The sequence below is a fragment of the Emydura macquarii genome, unplaced genomic scaffold, assembly GCF_026122565.2.
Source record: "Emydura macquarii macquarii isolate MOO-44397 ecotype Brisbane River unplaced genomic scaffold, CSIRO-AGI_Emac_v2 contig_1253, whole genome shotgun sequence".
NCBI classification, from domain to species: domain Eukaryota; kingdom Metazoa; phylum Chordata; order Testudines; family Chelidae; genus Emydura; species Emydura macquarii.
In genome coordinates this window covers 36,438,883-36,464,702 of record NW_027131390.1, presented here as the reverse complement: position 1 = coordinate 36,464,702, position 25,820 = coordinate 36,438,883, and the positions used below count along the sequence as shown (strand labels likewise).

Genomic DNA, 25,820 nt, shown 5'->3' with positions numbered 1-25,820 from the left:
CCTTTGTGTGTTAATCCCTGTTGAGGAGGGGTTCTGTCACATCTCCCTGGTCTTTCCAGTTTCTCGGTGTCAGATCACTCCATGTAAAGCCACTGATATAACAGCATTGCACAAATGGCTAGCTACACCAGGAATGAGCAGAGAACAATAAGTCTGTGTGGCAGAGGATGTCAATATTTAAAAATCTGGTTTTGTTCCCATCTGGAACAAAAAATCAAACATTTCATAATTCTGTGTGAAAGGGAATGAGGCCCGGGTTCTGGCACAGTCTTCCTGGGGGCTGCCCCAGAACCGCAGACCCTGGAAACCCTGAGATCCCATGCTACCAAGAAGCCATAAGCCTTAGAGTTGGGGCTCTCAGGGCTTCCGGGCTTGCCATTAACCCATGAGTTGGGATGCCCAGGAGTCAGACTTGCAGGAAGCAGGTTTCCAATGGAATACTGCCTGGGTTTAATCAGAACTTCACCCAATTCAAGCCCTCTCTGCAAAACAGATCAATTTCGCTGAATTCCAGCAAAAAACCTCATTTCATCAGAATTCTTCTGACTTGGTTTAGGGACAAGGTTGGGTGACTTCTCCTTTAGTATCCATTATCGATAGTCACTGTTGGAAGCAGTATATTCCTGAGTTTCTGAGCCAAGTACAGGTTAGTGATGTAGAGATGTAGATATTTGGCAGTCATTTCTGTGCTCTGTAAGGAATAAGCTGGGAATGTGAGCTTGGATGAGACCTGGCTCCCCTAACTTTTTTCTTCCTTGTTGCTCCTCCAGTGTTTCCAGGATATCCTAGGTAAATCTGAGCAGCAGAGGGTGGGGCAGGAGCTGTGCTTCTTCAGAAGCAGATGGACACAATGGGCAAAGACTTGGAGTCCAAGTTGGCCTTTTTTCCTAAAAATTCCCCCCATCATTAACATGAGTTCAATTCCAGCGATATTGAGAGCCCTGCAGTGGATGGGCTGCCACTTCTCACTGTCATTTAACCAGTGAGAGCAGGTGTTTTTACATGTCCCTAGTGCAGACAGGAGCTCAGGAATATAAACCATGTGGTGAGCATGCAGGTAGGAGAGACTGAACAACACCGGTTGCACTACAGCAGTCATTCCAAGGACAACTGGTGTGCCACTGGGCTTCTAAAGACAGAGGCACCCCACTCCACTGCCACTTTCAGCCTATAGACTTGCCCAAGCTTACAACGAAGGTCTCTGGCGGAACTGAATCAGAACTCAGATCCCCTGGCCACTGTCTTACCAATGAGGTCATCTTGCCTCTAGATGAACTACACCCCCATGAATGATTTTCTGCAGCCGAATACCAGGTACAAAGGCATCAAAGATGTCTGCTGAAACCACAATTGGTTTCACAGAAACGCTGTTTCCTGTCATTATTTTAATTACTAGCTTTTTATTAAATGTATACAGCCATTGAAAAAAGATCAGTGTGCCGCAAAAGGGAAATCATTGAAGTAACTTACAAACCCAGTTAGGATCACACAGCCCTGCTGTAATTCAGAACCGATGCCATCCCTTATTATTTATAATGTCTATTTTCATAAAGGGCTTCTTAAATAATGAAGCTAACTCCCCACCCAATGTGTCTCTCCATTTTTAATAGCTGCAATGCTTCGCTTTCTATTACCCCACAACATTAAAATCACTTGCTTGGAACCCATCAGTTACCTCGCTGAATGGAAATGTCAGCCCCTTTGCTTTCTGTACTGGTTTTCCTAATCCTTTTATTTAAATAAGCATGTTTGCTTTTCTTCAGGAAACTGAATCTGACCACATTATCTGATACACCTCGCCTTGTGCTGTTTGTTGTCCCCATTGCTAATTCCAATGGCTCTCTGCCAGAATGGTCATCGCTTCTTAGCAGGACTTCCTCTTTGTAAGAGCAAATGGGCAAAGTTCCCTCAGGAAAGGCTGTGGCTGTGCATCAGAGTAACTGAGAGGCATGTTTTCTCTCTCTTTTAATGACTTAGTTTAGACAAATGTGACTCAGGTGAGCCAAAGCAGGGTCCCAGCTCTCCTGGACTGGCTGTTTGCAGAATCCCAGCTGATAAATCTATCTCCTTCTCAGTGAGGCACAGAACAGCTTTAGAAAGGTTACACTGGATTATGCAAGCTGCTGCTGCAAGATAAATTGGATCTGACCAGAATATCCCCTCTTCACCTTATGGGTGACATTGGTGGAATGCTCTTGCATAAACAATACAGAGGGAGCTGTGTGGTCTGGCTTCTTGACAGAGGGGTGATTAATGGCTGCCTGGGGCAAGGGGCATGGCTAAAAGTGCACCAGGACCTGGGCTTCTATTCCCAGATCTGCCACGGGCATTCAGGATGACCTTGGAAAAGTCACAACTGCGGCCAAATTTTTCAAAAGAGCTAAGCACCAAAAGGATAAATTAGTTAAATGCTTTCAACTGGGTTTCTACTTGATAGACTGAAAAAAAACTGCAAAACTATAATCCATCTATTTTAGCCTACGTTTCATGCTTTTGTTTTAGCAGCTACAGAGCTAGCTTTTATTCTGTTTCTCCTTGTTACAGCACATGTGCTTAGGAGATCAGAGTTCAGTTTCCCCCTCTGTCAGAGATGCTGCCCCTGTTCATCTGTATGGGGAGAAATCCATGCCTGACATGGGCTGGCTGGCCCTCTTAGAGGAGCCAGACTTAGCCCTGCTTTGAAGATCAGCTACCTCCCAGGTGATCCTAATTGCTGGGGATCAGGTGGCCTTGGGTAAAGATGGACCCAACAGAAAGAGTGAGGGTGAGAGGGTTTACACAAAAGACTGAGTGCACTCAGTTGCTAACCGCCATCTTCAGGAGGAAGTTTACACGCTGGGATGGGCCTTGATGTAAGGCAGCAGCAGGGGTGAAGGTGATTTCTGGAGCGGGCCTGAAAGCCAACCCACAGGTAGATGGCCTTGCAGGCAGACTGGAATTGAGGCTCTTGGTGAAGAGAAGAAATGCAGGAGAGATGGGGCTGAGGATTCCCCCCTGTTGGGAAAGGGTACCAGAGGGAAGCTACAGGAGGGAGCTAGTCTTTGGGGCCCTCAAAGAAGGGCAAGACTCCAGGTGAAGCAGTGCTGTGGATCAGTGTTCCCAGAGAGGAACTGGGAGCTGGCCAGAACCCAGAGGGACTGAAAGCTTAAGCCCATGGTGGAGTGGGGAGAAGCCTTTCAGGGTGACAGGTTCCTAGAAGTGTGGGATTGAAAAGGAGCCCAGCATGGGAGGAGGGCTACTAGCTTTGTGTTGGACACTGTTGACTTGGGATGTTGATACCCTGGAAGAGGTGAGGCTATAAGTGACCTGACCAGAGGGCTGAGACATGGGACAAGGCAGACTCTCCCCCACAGGGCTTCAGCAGTGCTCTCTGGGGGTGCTAGGTGAGGACAGCCCACCCATGAGGGCATATGCTAGTGGTGAGTCCACCCTTATGTGATACCCTTTGTCTGCCTTGTTTATTTAGGGCAAGAACCATCCCTTGTTATGTGAATTTATAACTCTAGCACAATGGGGCCCTGATTTTACTTGAGGGATCTCTGAGTGCTACTGTAGGCCTGGGCCATGTATTCGAGATACAAGGGTTAATATTCACTCTAAAAAAGGACAGAAATATGCCTTATAAGGTGTTCTGGATACATTGACTGTTTGTTTATGCCATCTCAGGCTCCACAGTAATAACTGACTGCTAAAACACGAGTAGAAACATCCTGCCTACACATTCTGTGGTTTAACATTTGACACATTGGGGCCGTTTGTCAAGATCCCTGTATGAATGTTTGGAAACATCCTGAACCTTAATTGTTGTAATTTACAAGTGAAGTGCCCAATGCCTATCAGAAAAGTAGTTAATGTGTAAATCATAGGGCAATATAAGAGTAGATAAAATTTATTTTAGTAAAATTAAAGTTGTATTAATAATAATGTTGTAAGTATAAAAATTTTATTGTAATATTAAGTACTAATTTAATTCTATTAATTAAATAAAATAAATTAACTTTTTTTGAAAACAATTATATTTTAAGTTAGTAGAATTAAAAAATAAATGCAGTCTGAGTCTGCAAAAAATAAACCAATAACAAGGCAATAGCCCAGGTAATGGCTCTCAGTGTCCAAAGGCCAAAAAAAAAAAAAAAATGCTTTGTTTGAAAAGCTCTTACAAACCAGATGGCCAAAATTCAAAATAACCCTAGAATATAAAAAAATTAACACACAAAACAAAAACAAAAACCTGTCACACTTATAATATCAAATGTAATTAACAATTACATCAAACAAAGAGACTATCTAACATAGCAAACTCCATAAACCTAAATAAAAATAAATAACTATAACAATGGGGTGAAAAAACCAGGACTTTGGGCTCGTTCTGCAAACCCCAAAAAGCATCGTGTCATGACCGACACAGCCCAGCTTCATCCTCGTGTCTAAGTCACGTGGCCAATGATTCAGCTCGAGCAACACAGAGGCTAGTAATTATATCCCTCCTGCAGAACTGTGTGTGTGTGTGTGTGTGTGTGTTTAGGCAATTGCTTTTTAGGATATTTTTTGTATTCATAATAAATGCGGCATATTGCCTTATCCCCTAAATAAGATCCTGCTGTTTATTTTCATAAGTATAACACTACTGGAATGCAAATTAAGGTTTCAAATGTGGCACAGGTCAGTTTGGATGTACAGTAACTCCAGGCATTTGGATGACCACAGCATACCTGTGGCTGACTCAGACACAGCCTGTGGAATTGTAAAAGGGAGATGGCATTAGAAGCCACAGCAACTTTGCTGACTGCCTTGGGATAACAGCCACTGACATTCTTCCCTTCACCATCAAATGCAGGAGGCCTCAGAGCTCATGTGAAAGGCTCTAAGCAGCCATCTAATTAGAGAAAACTATGGGTTGGATTCATCCTCTGTGAAGGATGATAGATTCTTGGAAATATGGTTCCATGTAGGAAATGAATGGATATCAGCCAGAGGGGAAATTGCCTATTGATGGTGGTGCTGGTTGCTGTGTGCTTCTATATCTGTTATTTACTATGGCATATTATTACAGTCTCTCTCACCAGGCATATAGAGATTGGGGCAAAAGGAAGCACACACCACCAGTTATTCCCCTTGCATCAGGCGCAGCACCTTTGGAAAGACCAGAAAGTGGGCATTGCATTCTGCAACAGCCCAATTGGGAGGTTAGAGGTGTATGGACTATACAGATTCTATTTTGTATCTGGGTTTATGTTTGCCCAACCCATTCCTAAAGCAGGTGGATGGAGATTGGATAAAGCCTTTGATCCAGCCCCAATGCAGCAGAAACCAAATATGTGTGATGCTATATTATTTTGATTGTGGTTCCAGTTCAGAGAGACTTGTATACTTCACCCTTGGCTCTATTGATCTGCAGTAATCCCAGTCTTGTGTCAATAAATTTTGTAGCTCGCTACCAGCTACAAGTGCCTTCCAGATATCAAGCTCGCAGCAATGTTAACCCTAAGGAACATGAGAATTATCACACCAGATCAAACCAACAGGATAGCTAATCCAACAGTTTATCTCTGATACTGGTCTGTACCAGATACTGCAGAAGAAAGTGTGAAACCTTCATGGTGGACAATTACTCAAGCATGTGCCCATGGTGTGAGGGGGGAGTTCCTTATATTCCTGTCAGTAGCCCCTGTAAGAGGGAAGAGGACAGGTAGTTTCCTTGCAGTGGGGCCTGAGTGGAGGGCTGGGGGAAGCTGAGCCCAGAAACAAGGGGCCTGACTCTAAAGGAATGTTCCCTGAGCAGGGGGAGGTCTCACAGGCAGGGCGGCTTGGGGAGTGGAACATGGTGGGGAGCTCTCTTATAGGAGACCTGGCCTGGGCTTTGGGAGCAGAGACACAGGAAAGAAGCAACTTGGGTAACCCTCAGGTGGATGGCCTGGAGAATGGGGCCCTTGACTAATGGTGAAAGACCTGGGAACAGAGTGGAGACTGACTCTTGGGTGGGTGATATGGAAATGGTGCCCCTGGAGGAGGGCATGGAAACCTGCTGTGACTGTACATGTTGTATTTTGGAGGGGGTGGGGAGAATGGTTTTATCATGAGGGTTCTGCAGATTACTGTCCATAAATAAATTATGCCTAGAGGTGAGTCTTTAAATTGGACACTGAGTGACTATATTCCTTTCAGTGGGTGAATGAAGGGGAAACTGAGGCAGACACACTGGTCATGATGTGGCTTGCCGTAGGAGGGCACCCCAGGAAGGGGCAGCCCCGATACAATCTCTTATGAATTTTATCATTCCTAGTATAACTACAGATATTGCAGATAAGTAGCAAAGCCTTTCTTGAATCCTGCTTACTTCTTGGCCTCCGTAATGCCTTGAGACAATGAGTTCCACAGATAACTGCATATTGTATGAAATGGATTTCCTGTTATGATTTCTAAATGTGTCGTATTTCAATTGTATTGAATGTCACCTTGCTCTTGTATTATGAGAGAAGGTGTGACTGGAGTCGGAATGTCTGATTGTCTCTATACCATTCATTATTTTATACCCTGTTTCTCATTAGATATCTCTGAATATGGATGGGCAGGTTGATCTGTTCACTGTTTGGCTCACTCACTCCCTGTGACCCAAGAACCTCTTAATGTCAACTGACAAGGGAGTGCAGATGGGTTACAGGAATCTCCTGATTCTGGTATGTGCTTTCTGGCTCACCAAAGAGTGTCATGTGAGGTCTCAATTGAAAGCTGGTGTCTCACTAGTCATCAATATCACTGTGAAAAGTATGTGCAGGTACTGTTTAAGGAGGTACATATCTGTTCCAGAAAATTGTTCTTAAGCATATCATTTAAAAGCAGGTCACCAAAAGGTGATGTGCCTCTTAGACCAATTCCTGGAGACAGGAAGCAAGAAATGTTTCTCTCTCTGTTAGAGAAGTAAATTTAAGCATTGTAAGTTAACTCAGTGAATGCCCATTTACATACAAAGTTAAATGTTTTTTTTTTTTTTTTTAAAGAACTCTGGAAGTATTTCTAGAAGGTGAAGACGACACCCTGGCCCCCTTCACTGAGGAAGAAAAAGGACAGCACTTTGCAGCCATGAAAGTTGGGTCTCAACTAGTCGTGGTTGAAAAAATGCTAACGAGAATGCTGGATGAGATAAAACTTCTTTAGACAGGAGGTTAACCTGGTAGTTAAGTTTAGTCTCTGGAAAGTGTGTTTTATAATTTTTACATTTCATTTCATTTCAATTACATTTCAGTATACTTACTTTCTATTACTGGGATGATAAATTATTCTTCTTTTCACCATAAATACATGAAAGTGCTGTCGTGTCAAGCAAAGTTCTGGTTCTGAGTGGAATCTTATAAGCTGGCGGATACTGTTCTTTTGGGACTAGTCGGCCTGGTACGTCTGTGAATGTTCAATGATTAAGGTGCTAGATGGTGCAAGGAACACTGAGAGTATTTGGGAGTTGCTGTGTTCCTGCTGCTAACCTATACAGAGAGAGCAAGGCCTGCGAGGCCCTGGAAGGCAGTGCTTGTGCTGCCAGAGGCTGGTGGTTTCAGGGTTCAGGCACAAACATACCTTTGTGCTAACAGCACGTAGTGGTGAGGTGTCTCTCAATTCTGGGTACCAGTGGGAAGCATCATCCCTTCTCACCCACTTCCCCCCACTGTTCCATGTAAATTGACTAGGTTGAAATTTTTAACAGTTTTTTTTTCCATTGAAAAATGGGCTTTCAATGGCAATGACACTTTTCCCAGGAAAAATCCTCCAGTCATTAAATTTATTTTCACTTTCCAACAATATTTGGAGACAACACTTGAGCAAATTTCATTTTGAAAGTGTGAGAGAAATCCCACTCTCTCTTCTTATGCCTTCATTTCCAAAAGTGATGCGGGAATTAAAACGGAAAGAATGGGGGAGGAGAGTGAAGGACTTCTGCTTCCATTTTTACTTTCCCTCATTTTTCCAGAAGGGTGGGGGGAAAAAGGAAGCAATAAAAATAAGGGAAAGGGGGATGTCTTCCTCATCATAACAAAATAAACATTTACAATTTTTTAATGTTTTCATCAAAATATTCTAAATATTTCACAAAACATACTTAGTTGTTTTGCAAATCACCTCTATACATGTATATTTACAAGGCTACAATTTATGATTCCATGGACCCAATTCTATAGAAAGATCCCTGACTGTATGACCCTTTATGTCTGCATGGAGTCCCATCACAGGATCTGGGTGTATCTTAGATATTTCTGCAGTACTTTTCAGCTTGATATATTCAGCATGGCTGTGCTCTAACAACATTACTTCTAGTCAGATTGCTAAAGAAATTATTCTTCAGGCCTAACAAGCTGTACTGAAGTAACCCCTGAAAATGAATTGAAACTGCTATATGGAAAATTGAGTTCAGCAAGTAACTATATAATCTCATCTTCCCCTTCCAGTGTAGGTGATCACATGAAATAGCTTCAAGCCTTGCTCAATCACCTGATGGATTCTGTACTCATCTTGTATGTTAAGTCAGAGTGGGGAAGCTAAGACAATATGGGGAGCTGGGGTGAGATGCTGTGCTGCTCCTTGAAGAGGCGCAGCCCAGGCGGACAGGGGGCCAAAGTGGCTTTAAACCACCTTTTGGTCTTTGTTAATCCTGGGTTCCTCGAGCAGCTGCAGAAGCTCCTGGAATAATTTAGCCAGCCCTACAGGCCTAAGTTACAGCAACTCTCCAAGGGTGCTCTATGGTTCACAGAGCTGCCCAGAATCTCCTCTGTGTGATGAATCTGCACCCTTGGCATACCCTCTCCTAGGACTCTCTCTCGAGTCCCACCACAAAGCAGCCTTATGGCTGTCTTCCACTGTGCCTGTGCCGTAATCCATCCTCTGCCAGCGACAGGGCTTTTGGTGTGCCATACGCTGCTCTGGGATTGGAGCAGGGTGAGGTTCTCATGCCTGGAGACAAGTAAATGGTGAATTGTGCTGGGAGCTGTACTCTGTATTCCAGTGGGAGGAGAAGGAGAGCCACTGAAGAGCTTGTGAGCCAACCACAAGGAGGGAAACAAATGAAAGTCAGGGAGGAGATTGCCCTCCAACACGACTGCTCTTTACCCTGGGAGTAGGAGGGGAGGCTCTGAGACAGGCTGCATGGGTGAGCCACCTTGTCTGTATTTTTCATGCACACACAAGTTTTTCATAATCACTTCACGAAGGCCTTTGGGATCAAAAGAGTTATTTAGCTGAGCATGAAACGGGAAGAGTTTGTTCAGCTTTGGGGATCTGATGCAGCCATGTCAGGTGAAATAACTGAAGCCATATGCTGCTGGAAAATCCTTGGAAAGATTCCTGCAGTTTAAGAAAGATCTGGCACAGATTCAGGCAGTTACGTTCTGTAGACGGAAGAGGCCATGGATACAGATTTGGAAGACAGGGTAGAGAGTGTCTGCCTGCAGCTGGGACTTGTGGCAGAGAATGATCTAACAAAGTCAAGAAAACTGGAGTTCTGCCAAGTCTTTCCAGATGAGTCCAGTGCCAAATGGACGCTGTGTAAAGGGAATGGACATATGGAAAGGAGACAGTGACTGCCGAAGGGAAGTGTGAGTTAGGTGGAAGTGATGCTTCAGGGAGGAAAACCAAAACCCTGATGTGACTCAGGACTCAAGGATGTAGAGAGATGAAAGCATGTGCAGGAGGCCAGCAGGGGCACACCTGCATTCAGAAGGGACGATGAAATATTTGCCCACCCACCGGAGCAGGGGGTGGAGAGCTCACACTGCAAAAGAGCAGCAAAGGTATACGTGGGTAGGGTGACGCCCAGCTGGCAGATCCAGTGGGAATTGCACTAGCAGGGCCCTTGTGTTGGTAGTTCCAATGTCATTTTTAGTCACTGTTCTATCCCTTTATATCTGGGCAGTGATGGCCACAGCAGAGCATGACTATGCTAATGATCCTATCCAGAGAAATACAACACTGACCAATTAGGAGCAAATGGAAACAGGTGGAGTATTTTACAGGAAACATCCTCGAGATGGAGAAAATCAAGGAGGAAGCACTGATTCACATGTGTGGTAGCGAGCTCTTCCATAAACAGTGACACTCACTGCTTGGCCCCTACCGCCTCCATTGCAGATCCACAGCACAGAGAGGAAATTATGACTGGGAAGACTAGCACCCAGCCACTGCCGGTAGCAGTGATGCTATTGGAGAGGACCCTACAAACAGCTGAAGAATTGGAAACTATTTGCGGTGAGCTGATGTTAGAGCCGGTTCAGGTCCTGGTGTAGTTTAGAGCGTTCCTAGCACAGCTGGCTATGGCCTGGAAGGATTGCTGGAATGCAGTGCATTCCAACCAGGCCATTTTCCCCCCAGGGGAATACCCTTTACACCAAGGGCTGCAGGATGGGAAATGTCACATGGGCTCTTTGCCAGCCGCAGAGGGGCTGCTTTTTGGCCCATCTTTGTGGGAACAGTGCAAAGGACCTAGAATGGGGTTCAGGATTCAGCCCTCTGCTTGGATCATTAGACCCTGGCTGCTCACTGGTCCTGAATTATTCCTCCCCTCCACCCCCAGACCATAGATCCATGGTCCTGTGCTGTGGGAGCAATGTGTTTCCTGATGCCTCAATGCAAGTTGTAAAATATAAGTAGACCAGCGGGTCTGACAACCATGGAAAGTGCCTTTCATTCAACTTTAGCTCCACCATAGCAAATTACTACTTACTATCCATGCCACTGGCAACAATGGGAAACAACATAAAGGTTTAGCAGTCACTGAAACCATCAGACCAATATGAAGCACTGTGCAAACAACTTCCTCCCATTGCAGTGAGCAATTCATGACACAACAGTCTTTGATTCGCCCGAACCTCCTCCTCATGCTTTGGCTCTAAGAACTCTATCCAGTCTAGAACATGGCATGCAAGGCAGTTTATAACATGGTCTGGCTAGGGAAACCTGATGCTATAAATATGTAGCACATGCATAACTTCTGTCATGGGAACAGTCCTCTTAAAGGAGAGCTAGCTGGGAATTTTCCATCATAATGTTTTTTCAGTGGAAAAACTGAAATTTTCTGTGGGGAAAATGTGGACTTTGATTTTTCCCCCCCCCCCCCCTATTTTGGGAAATATCTAACTGAAACACTTTGTTTTTGGGTAATTTTGATATTCATCTCTGCATCTGCCTGGGCTCTCCTGTGCCTCATGGAAGTAGTAGTATTTGATAGGCCCTGTATCAAAGCCAATGCATGGTTCCCAAAGTAGTTACGCATGTGTTTCTGTTTGTAGGGGAGAGCTCTGTATTAGCATACCTCAGGGAAAACCCAGTACCTAAGAATGGTTCTGGCCCGCACTGTTTGTATGTTAGTGCAGACAAGGCCCTCTGGTTCTCTAATATCTGCAGAAATGCCTATGCCTCAGCACATTTGCTCAGCTTCCTACAGTGGAGATTTACTGGTGAGTTCCTTGAGGGGAAGCCATAAAACCCTCAAAGCTCAGAAGCAAATAAACAGTACTGAATAAAACACGTAGCAACTAGTCCCATAAAGCCCACCTGGTGTAAATCAGCATAGCTCTCTTAGAGGCAATGGAGCTTTGCCATTTTGCATTGGCAGAGGACTTGGCCCACAGATGAGAGGAAAACCCATCCAAGGAATGGATAATTTGGGGAAGGGGATACAACTCCTTCTTGTACCCCACTAACAAATCAATCACTGTCTCGCAGCACAGAGAACATGCTCACTGAATCACTTACTGTCCTTTGTTCTTCCCAGCAGCAACGTTCTGGCCAGCTCGAAAAAGGCTTTGATTTCCCTCTCGTAGAGTCTGCTAAGATTCCAAGCATAGACCTGGAAGGAGAAGGAATGAGTGGAAATGCCAGTGTCTCTGGACAGCTCCCCATCTCAAACACCAAGCTGTCCTAGCAGTTTCTCCAACTTGCCCCTCACTTTAGGCCTGATACAAAGCCTGGATACGGAAACATCCCTGTTGACCTCAATGGGCTTTGGATCAGGCCTCTGGGAGAGCTATGGAACTGATGGCAAAAACCTGGTAAAGGAAGAACCCAGATCCTCAGCATTGACGCCCATTCTAATGTCATGCTGTATGCGTTGCACTGCGAAGACTCGGGCACCCACTCTATGCCACAGCGACCATGCTGGGCCGTAGACAAGAGCATAGGCTTGGGTGTTTCTTTCCAGGAGTGTGAGTTCTACCCCAAACATGAAAACAGCTTCAAGCATCCTTCCCAACCCTTGTCTTAGGCAAGCAGGAAAGTCTCCCCGTAAGGAGCACATTTCTCTTGGAAGGGCTATCTGTCTTCAAACTGCACATGGGGGGCTTTCACGAGCTAAGCAGGCTGGGAGTTGGTCAGTACTTTGATGGGAAACCACTAAAGCAGTGATACTCAGACCTCAGGGGTTCAGGAGCCAAATTAGCGATCAACATTACTCAAAAGAGCCACAGCAGTGTGAATTCATTGTTTCATTTTCTTTCTCTCTCGCTCGCTCTAGTTCTCACAGCAAAAATGACTGACCAAGTATTCTACAACAGGTTCAAAACCTAGTAAAAGCATCCTGACTGGTTAATAACTTAGATTGGTTAGTAATTAAATCACACAGTGTTTTAATATCATGTGCTGCAAAGAGCCACAGGAGACGCATTAAAGAGCCACTTGCAGCTCCCCAGCCTCAGTCTGAGTATCGCTGCTCTAAAGGAAGCCAGGGGCTTCTGGGAGCAGTGTTGGTGATTCAGCAGTTGATACTGTTCCCTTAGTCTCTGCAATTAAGTATTGGTATGAGGCAGTGCTGCCTTTCTGATCGGATGTAAAGCTAGGGTACTGGCCCTTATTGAATACTGAGGGGCCCATTACATGTTTGATACTCTCAAGGATCAAACCTCATCGGGCATTCTTTTATCCAATTTTGAGTGTGGTTATGAAGCAGGGCTGGGACTCCGATCTGGGTTCAGTCCCTGGCTCTAACACAGATGCCTATGCAAACTGGGGTAAATCACTGTAAAATGGGGATAATGCTGCCTTTGCCTGTCTTGTCTACTTAGACTGTAAGCTCCTCTAAGCAGACATTTTCTGTTGTTATAAACATGCCCATAGCCTACCACAGTGCTTAACTTGTGCCAGGGCTTGCTAGGGCTGAGCCCCAGCACCTCTAGGCTTGGCAGGTCATAGCCCTGGCATCTCTGGGCTTGCTGCATCATTTATTCATGTAAAAAATGTGTTTGAGCCCCAGCACCTCTGTATTACAAATTAGGCACTAGCCTAGCATAATCGGACTCTGAGCTCAGTGGGGGAAATTCAAACGACAATGACTATTGTTTAGTAGTGTCCTCATTCAGAAAACAGGTCCTTACTTTAAAACAAAGTCTAAAAGACTTAAAATAAACTATTGTTCTGAATAAAAAGGATATTTTCATAGTTATTTCATCTCTATATGGACATTTCTATATTAAAAGACCACAGCTGAGAATGTCACATATGTGTAACACCACTTCTTGACACTGCCAAATGCATGCCCATTAAATGCTTATAAATACTGTCTTTATTAAATAGTCATTACCAATCCCTATCATTAGCTAAATTGAGATAACAGTCAGGCAGTCAAAGTGTCCACCCCAATTAAAAATGTCCCACTTAAGTGGAATAATGTAGGATTATTTATTGTGAACCTAACATGACCTCTGTTGCACTGGATATTTCAGATGTAAGGCTGTACCTTTGGGAGATCATGGAACAAGATTGGGTTGGTATTCTTCAGCCAGGCCATAAGTGGTGTATAAGGTAGCAGCTCATCATGGTAGGGCCCATGGGTGGGTGAAATGAGCTTGCTAGCCTGCTGCATTCGAGCAGGAACGTGACCATTTCCCTGAAACAACAGCAAGAGCAAAACCTAGCTCAGTAAAATCATTTGAAAATCATTGCAGCACTTTGCAGATTAATCTCTGCTGGGTTGCTTGGGCAGCTCCAGTTCTGAAAAAGCTTGAGAAGCCATGAGCAACTTGGAAGAGCAATGCTAAAAACCACGATGGCCATGTGTTTACACTAACTGCTTTCCAGTTGAGCTACACAGGTACGTTATGCCAACAACGTGGTCCTAGTGTGGATACAAAGCTAGACTATTACCAGTATAGCTGATTCCATCACCACCATCCCTCAGCCAAATAAGCTATACTGGTAAAAAGGAACACCTCATTTCAGACCCCTGACCAATGTAGCTATGCTGGCAGAAGTCTGCAGTGCAGATGTGACCTGCATTGCATCCAGCTGTATGGGGAACAGGGCTGAACCAAGTGATAAACTGGGACTGTCTAGTCAATCTGCTGTGGGAACTAAATGGACAGGCCCCATTTGGGATGCTGGATCTCAGAGGAAGAGGCAGCAAACTCTGTTAATCTTAAATTCAACGTCTGCTTATGAAGACCCAGATTATGCAATCAGATCCATGCAGGTGCAAGGATCTGGATGGGGGGCCTGCTTGCCGGCCCAGGATAGCATAGTGCAGGCTACTGCAAGACAGTCACTCCAGGCTGCTGGGGAGACATGTTGGGGGAGGGGAGGTTGAGGAACGATTACAACCTCTAGCCTTCACCATTTCCAAATGGAAGTTTAAAATGAATGGGAGAATAAACACAGGACACTGGCAAACCAAGATGTCAGTCAGTAAAATAACCATTTGTATTTACTCCCCGTGAATATCGTTGCATTGTGTGTGTGATTAGTCACACTCAGAATCTAGAAAACAAGGTAGGAGCCATTTAGCAGTGAGCCATACTTAACACAGCTATTTCCAACAGCACAGTAGCATACTTAGAATCCACTCCCTGCAGGCAATAATAGCCAGCCCTGGGCCTGACGGGTTCTCATCTGAAAGCAGGCATAGCATGAGTAACCCCATTGGCAACAACATGATCACAGGCTGTGTGAGATCAGAATCAGGACCCATGACTGTTCCAGACAAACAATATTCACTAACGAAGCAGCAAGGACTACTTTAGTCTTCCAATGGGCATGAGAAGGTGGAAATGTGAACCAGAGTTCTGTGCTCTTTGGAATGGAGTTTGAGTACAACTCCAGCTGGAAAAGCCCTGAACTGAACGTCCATGCTCTCCTGGAACTGACCCTTTCTCCTTTACAAAACTCTGCTGTGTCCATTCCCAAACAAGTATATCCCCTTCAAAACTAATGTAGATGTTTAAAGGTGACTTCAAAGGAAGTTGGGTTTGTGCCTTTTTTCCCCCTTCATATATAAAGAAAGCAAGAAAGGTGTTATTTCCCTCTCCCATCATTCTCTGCCAAAAAAAAGGAGATTTCTGCTTATTTTTTAATTTAGCAATATCAGGAGTCTCACACTTCAAATGAAGGTGCATTCATTAGGCTTTGAAGTGAAATGGTTGTGAACAAAAATGAAGTTATCAGCAATCTGATTAATATCCCTTCTTTAGTCTCAGTTGCTGCAATTTTCAGTCTCTTCCCTCTTGTGAGGTTACCATTTCATTAGTTTCCAGTAAACATACAGTCCTACAAGTGAAACAGGACCTACATTTCTAATATAAATAGGAAAGCAGAAAAAAAAATCACTACTTTATATGTAAAAAAAAGTGTCTTTCAAGTGTAAGCCTTTTTTAAATGACTGTGGCAAAAGACAGTGGCATGGGGAGGGCAGTTCTCCCCATCGGCAAATATGTGCAACACCACCCCTCTGTGAAGGAGTCAATCCAAAGTAGATTTGTGTAGGTGTGTTTAAAGACAGGCTGGGGAAGGCGGGGATGTCTTTTAACCCTTTCCATGCCAGTTTTTAAGGTAGCACTTACTGTATCTCCAACATTGTGTTGCCAAAATATTAATTCCTTTCGGTGTCTAGCACAAGCCACGACAATCTTGGTGTTAACCTACCTGCAGTTCAAAGATGCTTGTAATATGGCCAATGAAACTGTTTTCAAAGTTCTGCTTCAGTGTTTCAAACATGATCAACTGTTCTGCTATGGCCTGCAGCTTCCGGTAACCTTGGAGAGGAGAAGGCTGATGTCATGAGAGATTGCACATGCAGCATTGTGTCCAAAGAGACACATCAGTCCTCAAAGTGACAAATATGACAGGTCTCAGAGACGTGCAATTTTGAAGAAATAATCTAGTTCAAACCCAAAAGGAGTGAAATATTCATTGCAGCACTAAAATAACAAGCACAGCACTGGAGTTTAAAAAATATGCATGCAAAGTACATCTCTAGCTGTCCGGTTTCATGTGAAAATATCCAACTTCTGTATGATGCAATCCCTGCCCTTTCATGCACAAATTAAGCATGTCACTGCACCCACAGGGTTTTGAAATCAGACCCATGGTGTATTATTCTAAAGGAGAAAATAATTCCCCAACACTCATATAAGTACAACTGGGCTGCCCCTCTGGTCTGTGCTAAAAACAAGCTAAGAACAGATAAGCAACCAGTGTCTAGGTGGCTCTTGGCTATGTCTGTTCCACTGTATCTTGGGAAAAGGGAGCCAAAGCTTAACTTGAGCTTGCTCTAGCAATGCTTCCCTTACCCCATCTATAGACAGAGAGTGGGCTGACTAAGTCTATGACCTGGAGGATTTCTTGTGATTCCTTTCTTCACTGCTTTGCTATCCCAGCCTCTTCCCTGGCTGGCAAAACAAGAAGTCCAGGATGACAGGCAACACCAGAGTGGGCTTGTTAGGTCTGTCTGAGGATGATCCTGAAGGTCTTAGTAGGGTCACCACCAGTATGTCTCCCAGAAGAGCATTACCCCTTACAAGCAGCTACCCAGCTAACAGCCGGCCACTGTCGGAAGATAGGACACTGGGCTAGATGGACCATGGGTTTGACCCAGTATGGCCGTACTTATGTTCTTAACATGTACCCCCAGATTCAGCTCTCTATGGGTCTCAGTTCTGTGCCACTGAAGAGACCAATAGCCCAAGCTAGCAAGTCAGGGCCACTCTGGAGCAGAATGCTGCGGATTGTCAGCCCGAGTAAATGATTGACAGCAGAGCTCCCTGAGGATGGGGGGAGATGAAATTTGGTGCGGAGAGAAAATGTTTAGGGTCTGTGTTCAGCCTAACACTGGTTTGTGTTCCTGGTAAATGTCACTTTAAGCAGGAAAGCAGGGAACACATCACTCACGTCAGAAAACAACGTGAAGTAGTGCTGTGTGAGTATATGGCGTTTCAGATGGGACTGGAGGAGACAAGACCAGTCAGTTGAAGCCTGGGGGTGGGGAAAGGTCAGGCCAAATGCAGGAAGTTCCTGCGCTGTAGCCAGTTTTATGTCTCAGAAGGCTGAGGCCCAAGAAGATGAAGTAATTTGAACAATGTCTGGGCTCTCAGGTTTCTCATTCCTTCCAGGATTTTGCTCCAGTTGAGTACTAGAACTCAAGGCTTCCTTCTGTTTTGCTGCTTTGCCTCAGCCAGCCCACAGGGCTGCTGGTGAAGGGTTTGGGGCAGTCTTTGGAAATCCAGAAGGCCATGGTTCTGAGGAGGACCTCACAGCCCCGTGACTCAGTGAGTCTATGCAAAGATTGGACAACATAGTGCTGTGCTGTGTGAGCAGCTCAAGTGACTGTAAGCCAGTGGTGCTGGTCAGGCACAAAAGGTAGCGGTTAGCTTCTACTCACACTCACCGGGCTGTATCTGAATGTTCATGCAGCTGGAGAGAGCATCTGCTGCCGCAATGCAGGCCTTCACTTTGCTGGGGCTAGAGAGGTCACCCCGGCTCAGCACCTCACGGTGCTTCTCACTAAGGTCCAGGTAACTCTAAAAAAAAAAATCCAAGAGAAGTGATTTAACACATGCTGCCTCCCTACTCTCCTCCCATCACCAGTATCTGTGCTCGGTGTCCTATCCCCTGTGCGCACATATGAAGGATGGGCATTGGCATAGTGCTACAGTAAACTGCCAGGCTGTGTTCTTAGCCAAATGCATCGTGCTGCCACGTCCCCTTCGCAAATAATGGTCAGCGCCATAAAAACAGCAGAGCTCCCAAACGGGATCATGGGAGAGCCTAGGGGTCCCAATCACAGAGTAGGGCTCCAAGGTGCTGGGGGCTGTACAAACACATAACACACAGTCCCCGCCCACAGAAGAGTACAAGTCAAAGAGGACGGTTAGAGCCCATGCAGCCAGGGGCACCTATCTGAGCAGCAGATTGATGCCTCAGCAGTAGTGCAGAAACCTCATGCCTGTGTTCTTGTTCCCATATGACTGATGTACTTCATGACAGGAGAGGCAGCACAATCCTGGAAGCTGATTGGCTGGTGAGGTGCTAAGAAGAATTTCAGGCAAACATGATCAAACATTTCATCCCTTCCCCCAGAACAACTCTGACCCTTGTTGATAGTAGCTGTGCTGTAACGCAATGAAACAGTTAATGCTGAGGCTGTTGCTGTGCCCACGAGTAGTACCAACTCTCTGTGTCATTGCTAATAAAGCACTGATCTTTTCTGTAAACACATGGGCCACTCTGTGCTCCTTTCTGTGGCCTGGTCAGCTCGCAGCATGACACATCCAGCTGTCTGTGTCCCGTGAGACCCACTGCTTCCAGTCATATCACCTCTGCTGCATCTGGATACTGTGCCCATCAACTTAGCATCGAGGCCTCAAAGAACTGCCCTGCTCCCTCACTCCTAAGCCACGGAGCTCGTGACTGACTTCCGCTGCTCTGGCTCAAGCTCCCTAGCCCCAGTGGAAGTCCTTCCCCTGACTTCAATGGGCCGTGCATCAGTCCCTCTGCAACTTCACCTACCGTGAGGAAGAGAATCTCGCTCATCAGCTTTTCGTGGTTGGTGTCTATCCGGTGCAGCAAGGAGTTCCCCTGCTGGATGTGATCCATCTGCTGCTTCACACTCCCCAGCAGCTCATCATAAACCTGCAAGGTCTCCTCCACTTTGGCAACCTCGGCCAGGGCCTCGTCAATGGAGCCCATCAGCAGTGTCACCTGCTTCTCGGAAGAGATGATGGCCTGGAGATTGGCCTGCGAACAAGAGAAGCAGAGAGCTCTGGAACAGATGGGTGCTGTGGTTTGCTTACACAGTGCACCGTGCTCACATGCACACAGACACTTTGACCACTAGCTAGGATCAAACACAGGGACTTTTGTTACAAAGCCACAAGGCCTCTGCCACTTGGGCCAAAGCAGAATTCCTTCAGTGGCAATGTGCAACAGCCTGTTAAAATTACTGGGGTCCACCACTAGAGAGAGACATTGTCACACACATTAAGTCAGTGTATCCTATTTATACAGCACTGCGATAAAATGCCTCTGGATTAGTGCCATAGCAGCAGAGGGTTCTGGAGGCCATGCCATAGGGTTCTGCTGTGTGCCCTGCGAGGTCCTGAGGGTCAGACATGTCCACAGCACCAGCTGAGAACATGAAGCCAGGAAGACAAGACCCTTCCCTAGGGACCAAATGCAGCCTCCGAGGGCCTTTGAGTGATATTATGTCAAGGAAATGTCACATCCTGGGTTTGAGTGGAGCACATGCTTTGCGTAGTCAGACAGGAAGCCAAGCTCCACTGCATTTTGCTGTGTCCACATTCCTTCCTGCTCTGAGGAGTTCTGAAGTCTTCAATGGGGCTGCCGGAGGGATCCAAGAGGGCAGTTTATGTGTCTCAATTTGTGTGCTGTGAGATTTCATGGAGCCCGTGCCATCCATGGCTATGAAATACCACAAAGTGGGTCCACTCCCATAACCATTTCACTGTGACACATGGTCTAAGGGTCATGTGCTGTCCCACCAGCACAGCTAGGATAGCCAGATCTGGTGTGGAAAGCTCCACTGGTCTTGAGAGAGGAAGTGACCAGACCTTCTTTCTTGAGCAGTGGAAATGTTCTGCTTCTGTATATCCAGTTCTGGCATGTCCATCACATGCACTTGAGCACTCAGCCTCATCCACCCTGAGACACACAAAGGAAGGCTCTATGCTGCTTTCTTTCCATGCTTCTGCTCCTTTGTGCAGCTCCCTGAAGAGCTCCCCATGGCCCTGAACTGGCTGCTGTCCCAGAGAAACGGTGAAGAGCAGGAGATCCTGCAGGAGCCCCAGCCACTGCCAGCCCAGGGAGAAAAAAGGAAATAGGAACCGCCATGGCTACCTCCTCAAGTCAACTCCACAAAGAAAGAAGTGTTGTAGGGTTAGTGATGGCACCTGGTTTTCCTACAGGGCCACAGGTGCCCTGCTATCTCCTGTTCCTTGTAGGAGACATGCTGACTGGCTCATGGCACTCTGCTGGAGCTCTTGCTTCCCTCCACTTGCCGAGGGCGAGTGTGGACTCAGGTGCACTGCATGACCCTATGGCCAGCTCACCCCATGATCATAGTCCTCTGTATTCCCACAAAAGTGTCTGACCCAGGCCATTGTGAGGATGTACACGCAGATTCTGAGCTAACAGCCACCAGGCGCATTGTTTCCTATTTATTACCCCACCGAGCTGTTCTGATGGTGGAATTAATGAACAGTTAAATCATGCGTGATGTGTGTGTGTATAAAAAAAATGGAAGGCACTATTAGCCTCGGAAGGTCTGAGACATTTGCTTTGACAGGCCATGGGGCTATAATTGCTTGTTAATCATCACTGACAAAATCTATTAGAGCTTAACTGCTTTTGAAATGTTAATCGTATCATGGCCACTGGTTTTAGCACCATGTTGGGTATCAAATAAGATAATCGATAGACAGGGTTGGGAGGCTCGAGATCTCTGGTCTGTTGTTTTTCTCTGTAATAATGAAGCTTTCAAATGTGCTTTGTCTTTGTTAATATTGAAATTAGGCAATGGCTTTTTTATTATATAAAAAGTAACATCAATAGAAACATCAGTGCCCCACAGTAATCACAGGCAGTGCTTTGCAACCATGAAGGAAAGGAGACAGAGGTTATGTAAATCAACTTCAAGCCTGGCTTCCTAGAGAAACTAGAAGGGGCTGCAAAACCATCTTGCAATGTTGGAGGATAGAATCCATCCTCTGGTGGAAAAAGAAGGTTTGCTTACGATAGTAATGGGTTCTTTGAGGTGATCACCTGGTTACTTGCCATAGTAACTGTGGTTCTTTGTGATGTTGCCTAGTTATTTACCATAATAACTGTGGTTCTGTTAGATGACTGCCTGCATAGATCTGTACTCTCAGTTAAGTGTGCACTGTGGTGCTCAAGCTGAGAACTTTCTGCAAAGTAGTATCTGCTAGCGCTACATACACACCCTGGCTGTCTCCTCTTGACACCCCAGCCATGGGTATATATCAGGGTACAGCCCTAATCACACTTAATTCATTCCATCCAATCAAAAATCTACTGTGTGAAATAGTGGGCAGAGTGTGTGGGTGATGTGGTTCCACACAGTAGACCACCACGAAGAACCACAGCCACCACATTAATTAGCTGTTGTCCTTCAAGCATGGCCTGCAGTGCTCCCCCCTGCAGGTGGGAAGCCAGCAGTCCTAGACCTAAAGGAGGTCAGTCTAGGGAGCCTCACTGAAAAAAGATCTCATTGTTGCTTTCCTGAAATTAGCATATGGTCTAGAGGCTGAATCCAGAGTGTGATGCAGCGTGAAGGCATGGATGGAAGTACATTTAGCAGCCTTGGATTGGGTATGTGCCATTCTCCAAGGCAACTGAGGCACTGGGTGTACCTGTCTGTCCCACACGTTGCCATTTTAGGAGAGGCATGGCTTGAAGTTGGTGAGCTTAACTCCAATCATAGACAAAACAACCCACAATGGAGCAGGAAAAGTTTGGTAGAGCCCTAAAGAAAACAAAGACTTGAACACCTCGCAAATAGCCTGCCACTCGCTCCTTGAACTCTAAAAAAGCCATTTACACAGAGAAAAGAGGGCAAGCTTTTCCGCAAGCAGCCTGAGAGGGGCAATGACACACACCAGTGAGTTTTTGCTTGTTGCCCCCCCAACGCTCAGCAGGAACTGAGCTGCATTTGGGCCTTTGCATGTGGCTCACTCAGGTTCTTATCTCAAAGAACCACAAAAACTAAGGCAAACAACTTTTCTTCCTGCTCTGAAAGTTCTTGGAAGTTGCCAAGAAACAAACCAGCATTGTCCCTCCCATGGCTACTCAGCTGCCTTTGACTTTTAGGTTTCCAGCCTCCCTGCAGCAGCTTGTCTATGCTCTACAAGGTTCCAACTGACATTTTGTTTTTTAGTAAGTGCTACTAAATTATAGCTATAAACCTCCAGCAAGCCTGTCACTGCTGTACCTTCTGATTTTCTTATTACGGCTTTTCAGACCCTTAGGGTTTTGCCTTTAGCAAAGCAGCACCAATCAAACTGGCAGGGGAACCGTTAGCCGGGACAGCTGTCTGGAGAGTTATTGCTCAGTTAAGGATAATAACTCTGCTGCATGAGACGTCTCCAAGTTTCAGAAATGCCTGTGGATTTAAGAATGCATTGGAAATCTGAGCGTGAACTAGGGTATCAATATACAAACTGGAGCTGCAGATCCCACAAATACAATGGCCACCACCTCACTCACTACAAAACTTTGGCAATGTTTCGTTAATGTTTGGAAAGTGCTTTGAGATCCCTAGATGAAAAGTGCTACAGAAGAACAAAGTGTTATTGTTATTATATTGTAGAGAATATATGAGCATATGCACGACTCCATTTTACACAATAATATTAATATTATACTTTTGATAAATATAAATGTTGTATTATTTATTAGTGTTAATAATTATTTATCAATTAACATTCCTTTAAAATAATGCACTCTGCAGCACCTTACACTTCAAAGTACTTAACAGACATTTATTACTTATCTGTGTAAGGTAGATATTGCTATCCCTAATTTACAGATGGGGAAATTGAGTCACGGATAGGTTATGTGACTTGCCCAGGAGGACAGAGAAGTTTGTTGCAGTCAGAAACAGACCTCAGGAGTTCTGCTTTCCAGATTTAAGGACTACATACCAAAGCATAAAGAAGGCAGACTGGTAGGAAGCAATATAGAAAACAAGCTTGGAACAAAGCAAATATAAAGGAATACAAAGCAAGATGGATTTAGGATTTTGTGGATTCTGGGTAAATTATAGGTTATTTCCTCTAGTTTTTTGTTTGTTTTTTTAGTTATTAACTATAAAATCCAGCAGAGCAGAAATATTACTGTAACCTGTGTGCTCTAAACAGGCATCTCATCACGTTTCCTCCAGTACTCAGAGATAATAAGACGTCTTCCAGGGAAATGTAATAAAATATAGGAACATAAATGAATGGACTAAAACCCAGCAGCTTTTTCTTTTCCTGTTATATCAGCCTCTCACTTGTCAATCATTCCCTTGCTCTTTCACATGCCATCTCAGCCCCTTGCCTCCTCCCTACAATTCCATTATCTTTCTTGGGCCTCCCCATCAGCCTTCCCACTCTCCATGTCTCTCAGGCCTCATCTTCACTGGGTTTTTACCCTCAGGAAAGTTCACACATTCTAGCGCCTTCAAGGTAAGAAACACAACTTTTTGAGCAGTGAAGTCAAGGCCTTTGAGTCCCCACCTCCTTCCCTGTCCTGTCCCAAAGATCTCCATCTCTCCTGTCCTCTGCTCTTCAGTTTTACCCCAATCCTCCCTCCCTCTGAAATTATAACCCCACTCTCATAGTTTCCCACCTCCCCCTTTCCCCTTGCCGGACTGCTGCTGTTGAGCCTATTTCCTCCTCCTCCTCTGCCCTCAGTGTTGCCTCCTTTGCCTCATCCCCCCGATATCCTTGAGTGTGTGTGTAGAGTGGGTCCCCTGTCCCTCTGTCTTCCCGGTGCCATCTGCCTGTAGCCATTCTAGCTCCTCCACTTCTCTCTCCTCCCCCAAGACACTGGGGCCCCAATGGATAGGGATACCTTGTTTTCAGGGTGAAAAGATGCATCTGACAAAGTGGGTTGCAGCCCATGAAAGCTTATGCCTGCAGAAATGTGTTAGTCTTTAAAGTGCTACAGGACTCTCGTTGTTTTTGCTTGTTTTCAGGAGTGGCCCTAGCACCACTGGTGGCAGGCTAGTTGCCTCTCCTCCAGGTACTCCAAACAAATCAAAGGACCTGTATGCAGGAGCTATCTTTACAGGCCTGGGTGGCTGGGATTGGGAAATACCCATAGTTTTCATGAGACATCATGCTGATGAATGTAACAGAAACTGGTGATTGCTGGTCCCTACCATGTGATGTGGTATTAACCCTTTATAATCCAGTAATTTGAATATTGCCTGGGAATACATACCTGACATACGCTGGAGAAGCAATGTCTTTGAACACTTTAGAAGAAGGGTAGAGGTATTTACTGCAACAACACCCTTTGACAGCTGATCACCTTCTGATAGCCTATATGTGAACTCTAGAGGGTAACCCATTAAAAGCTGAGTTGCCCTATCTTCACTACAATTTCAACCCAAGTACCTAGTGCAGGTTAAGTTAAGAGTCCACTTTTTTTTTGCATTGTAGACACACTCCCTAAGATACTTTCAGGGCAGTTTCCAGCAGGGGCTGTTTACCTATTCTCGCACCCAGGGAAATATAGTCCACTGCAGTGCAAAGCACTGTTCAGTTAAAGTCAGTGGCAACATTCCCACTGACTTCAATGGGACAAGCTTTTGGCCCTAAATTGCTGTGTATCCTGATAATTGAATTCTTAGCTCAAATAAAAAAGCCAGAGCTATCTACGGGCCCCATCCAATTTCCATTTAAGTCAATGGGATTCTTTCCCTTGAGTTAGATGGAGTTGGCTCAGGACCTAAGCAAATACCCAAGATGAATGTAAGAAAGCCTCAGCCACTTTGCACCTCACCTCGTCCAGCACTTGGAGGTCTTTGCTTAGCTTCTCTGCAAAGGCTATGGAATTGTTCACTATCGGCTCATGCTCTTCCATCAGCTTCAGCATGTCAGCAGTTTCCTTTGGCGTCATCTCCTGGTAGGTGCTGTGCTCTGCCTGGTCCCCAGCCTCTGTGCTGGCATTTCCAACCTCTTGTAGACTTTGTTTCCCTGCATGCATGGGGGAGATGCATGGATGATCAGTGCATTCTTGTTACTTTCATTGTATTAGCCTTCCCTTTCTGCAGAGTCTAATCAAATCCAGTCATTCACAAGTGAAATGGGTGCAATCATCTTAGCCTAGTTCCCAGATGATATTTATTTACACTGGAAGAACATCACAGCCGGTACCACAACCATCAGTCTCTGGTGAGGCAAGGCTCAGGGCTGGGCTAGCAGGGCACTGTGGCAGATCGGGACCAAGGCACGTAGGCAGAGCAAGCCTAAATTGGAGTCTGGTTGTGCCCTTGCCTGCTCATACCCAAGGTGAGGGAAAGCCTACCTGGTGATGAGGGGTCTACAGGGCACCTATCGGAGCTGCAGAGATGCCGCCACCCCCCTAATATCCTGAGATATACTGACAGACATATCCACTAGACATCCACATATCTCAATAGACACACTGATTTGTAGCATTCCCCCAATAAGTCAATGGCCTCTCTTTAAGCTCTTGCTATTCCCCCACCTCCGCACCTTGCCCAAGCCCTGGAGAGCAGATAGAGCCATCAGAGGCAAGATAAACTGTCCATTTTTTTCATCCCAGTCCAGCACTTTTTCCATGTGGCAACAGGCCCGAGAATAAATTAGCCTGCTCTATAAATTCTCTCTTCATCCTGAACTCCCTAGATGAGTGATTCCTTCTCTCTGTCTGCGACTGTCTCTCACACTGCATGCAGCACGCCCTCAATCCTAAATCTGCCCTTCCCTTCCCCTTCCCCTGCACAAGATCACTCTCCCCTGCTGTCATGGGGAATAAAATGAGCTTTGTTTCAGTCTGGCCTTTCCACCAAATTAATGTGACACTGAGGAGGA

General features: G+C 45.5%; 1 protein-coding gene across 1 annotated transcript in view; it reads right to left on the bottom strand.

Annotated features, from left to right (window-relative positions):
• The window catches only part of LOC137153298 (exocyst complex component 1-like), a 51,042-nt gene that overhangs the window by 14,688 nt on the left and 10,534 nt on the right, over positions 1-25,820 (bottom strand). Inside the window, exons 4-9 of the mRNA XM_067548475.1 lie at positions 24,766-24,959; positions 18,748-18,975; positions 17,627-17,759; positions 15,886-15,995; positions 13,709-13,858; positions 11,734-11,827 (exon numbers count right to left, since the gene is read on the bottom strand). Of these exons, the coding sequence (XP_067404576.1) occupies positions 11,734-11,827; positions 13,709-13,858; positions 15,886-15,995; positions 17,627-17,759; positions 18,748-18,975; positions 24,766-24,959 (909 nt within the window). The remainder of the gene's footprint in view (positions 1-11,733; positions 11,828-13,708; positions 13,859-15,885; positions 15,996-17,626; positions 17,760-18,747; positions 18,976-24,765; positions 24,960-25,820) is intronic.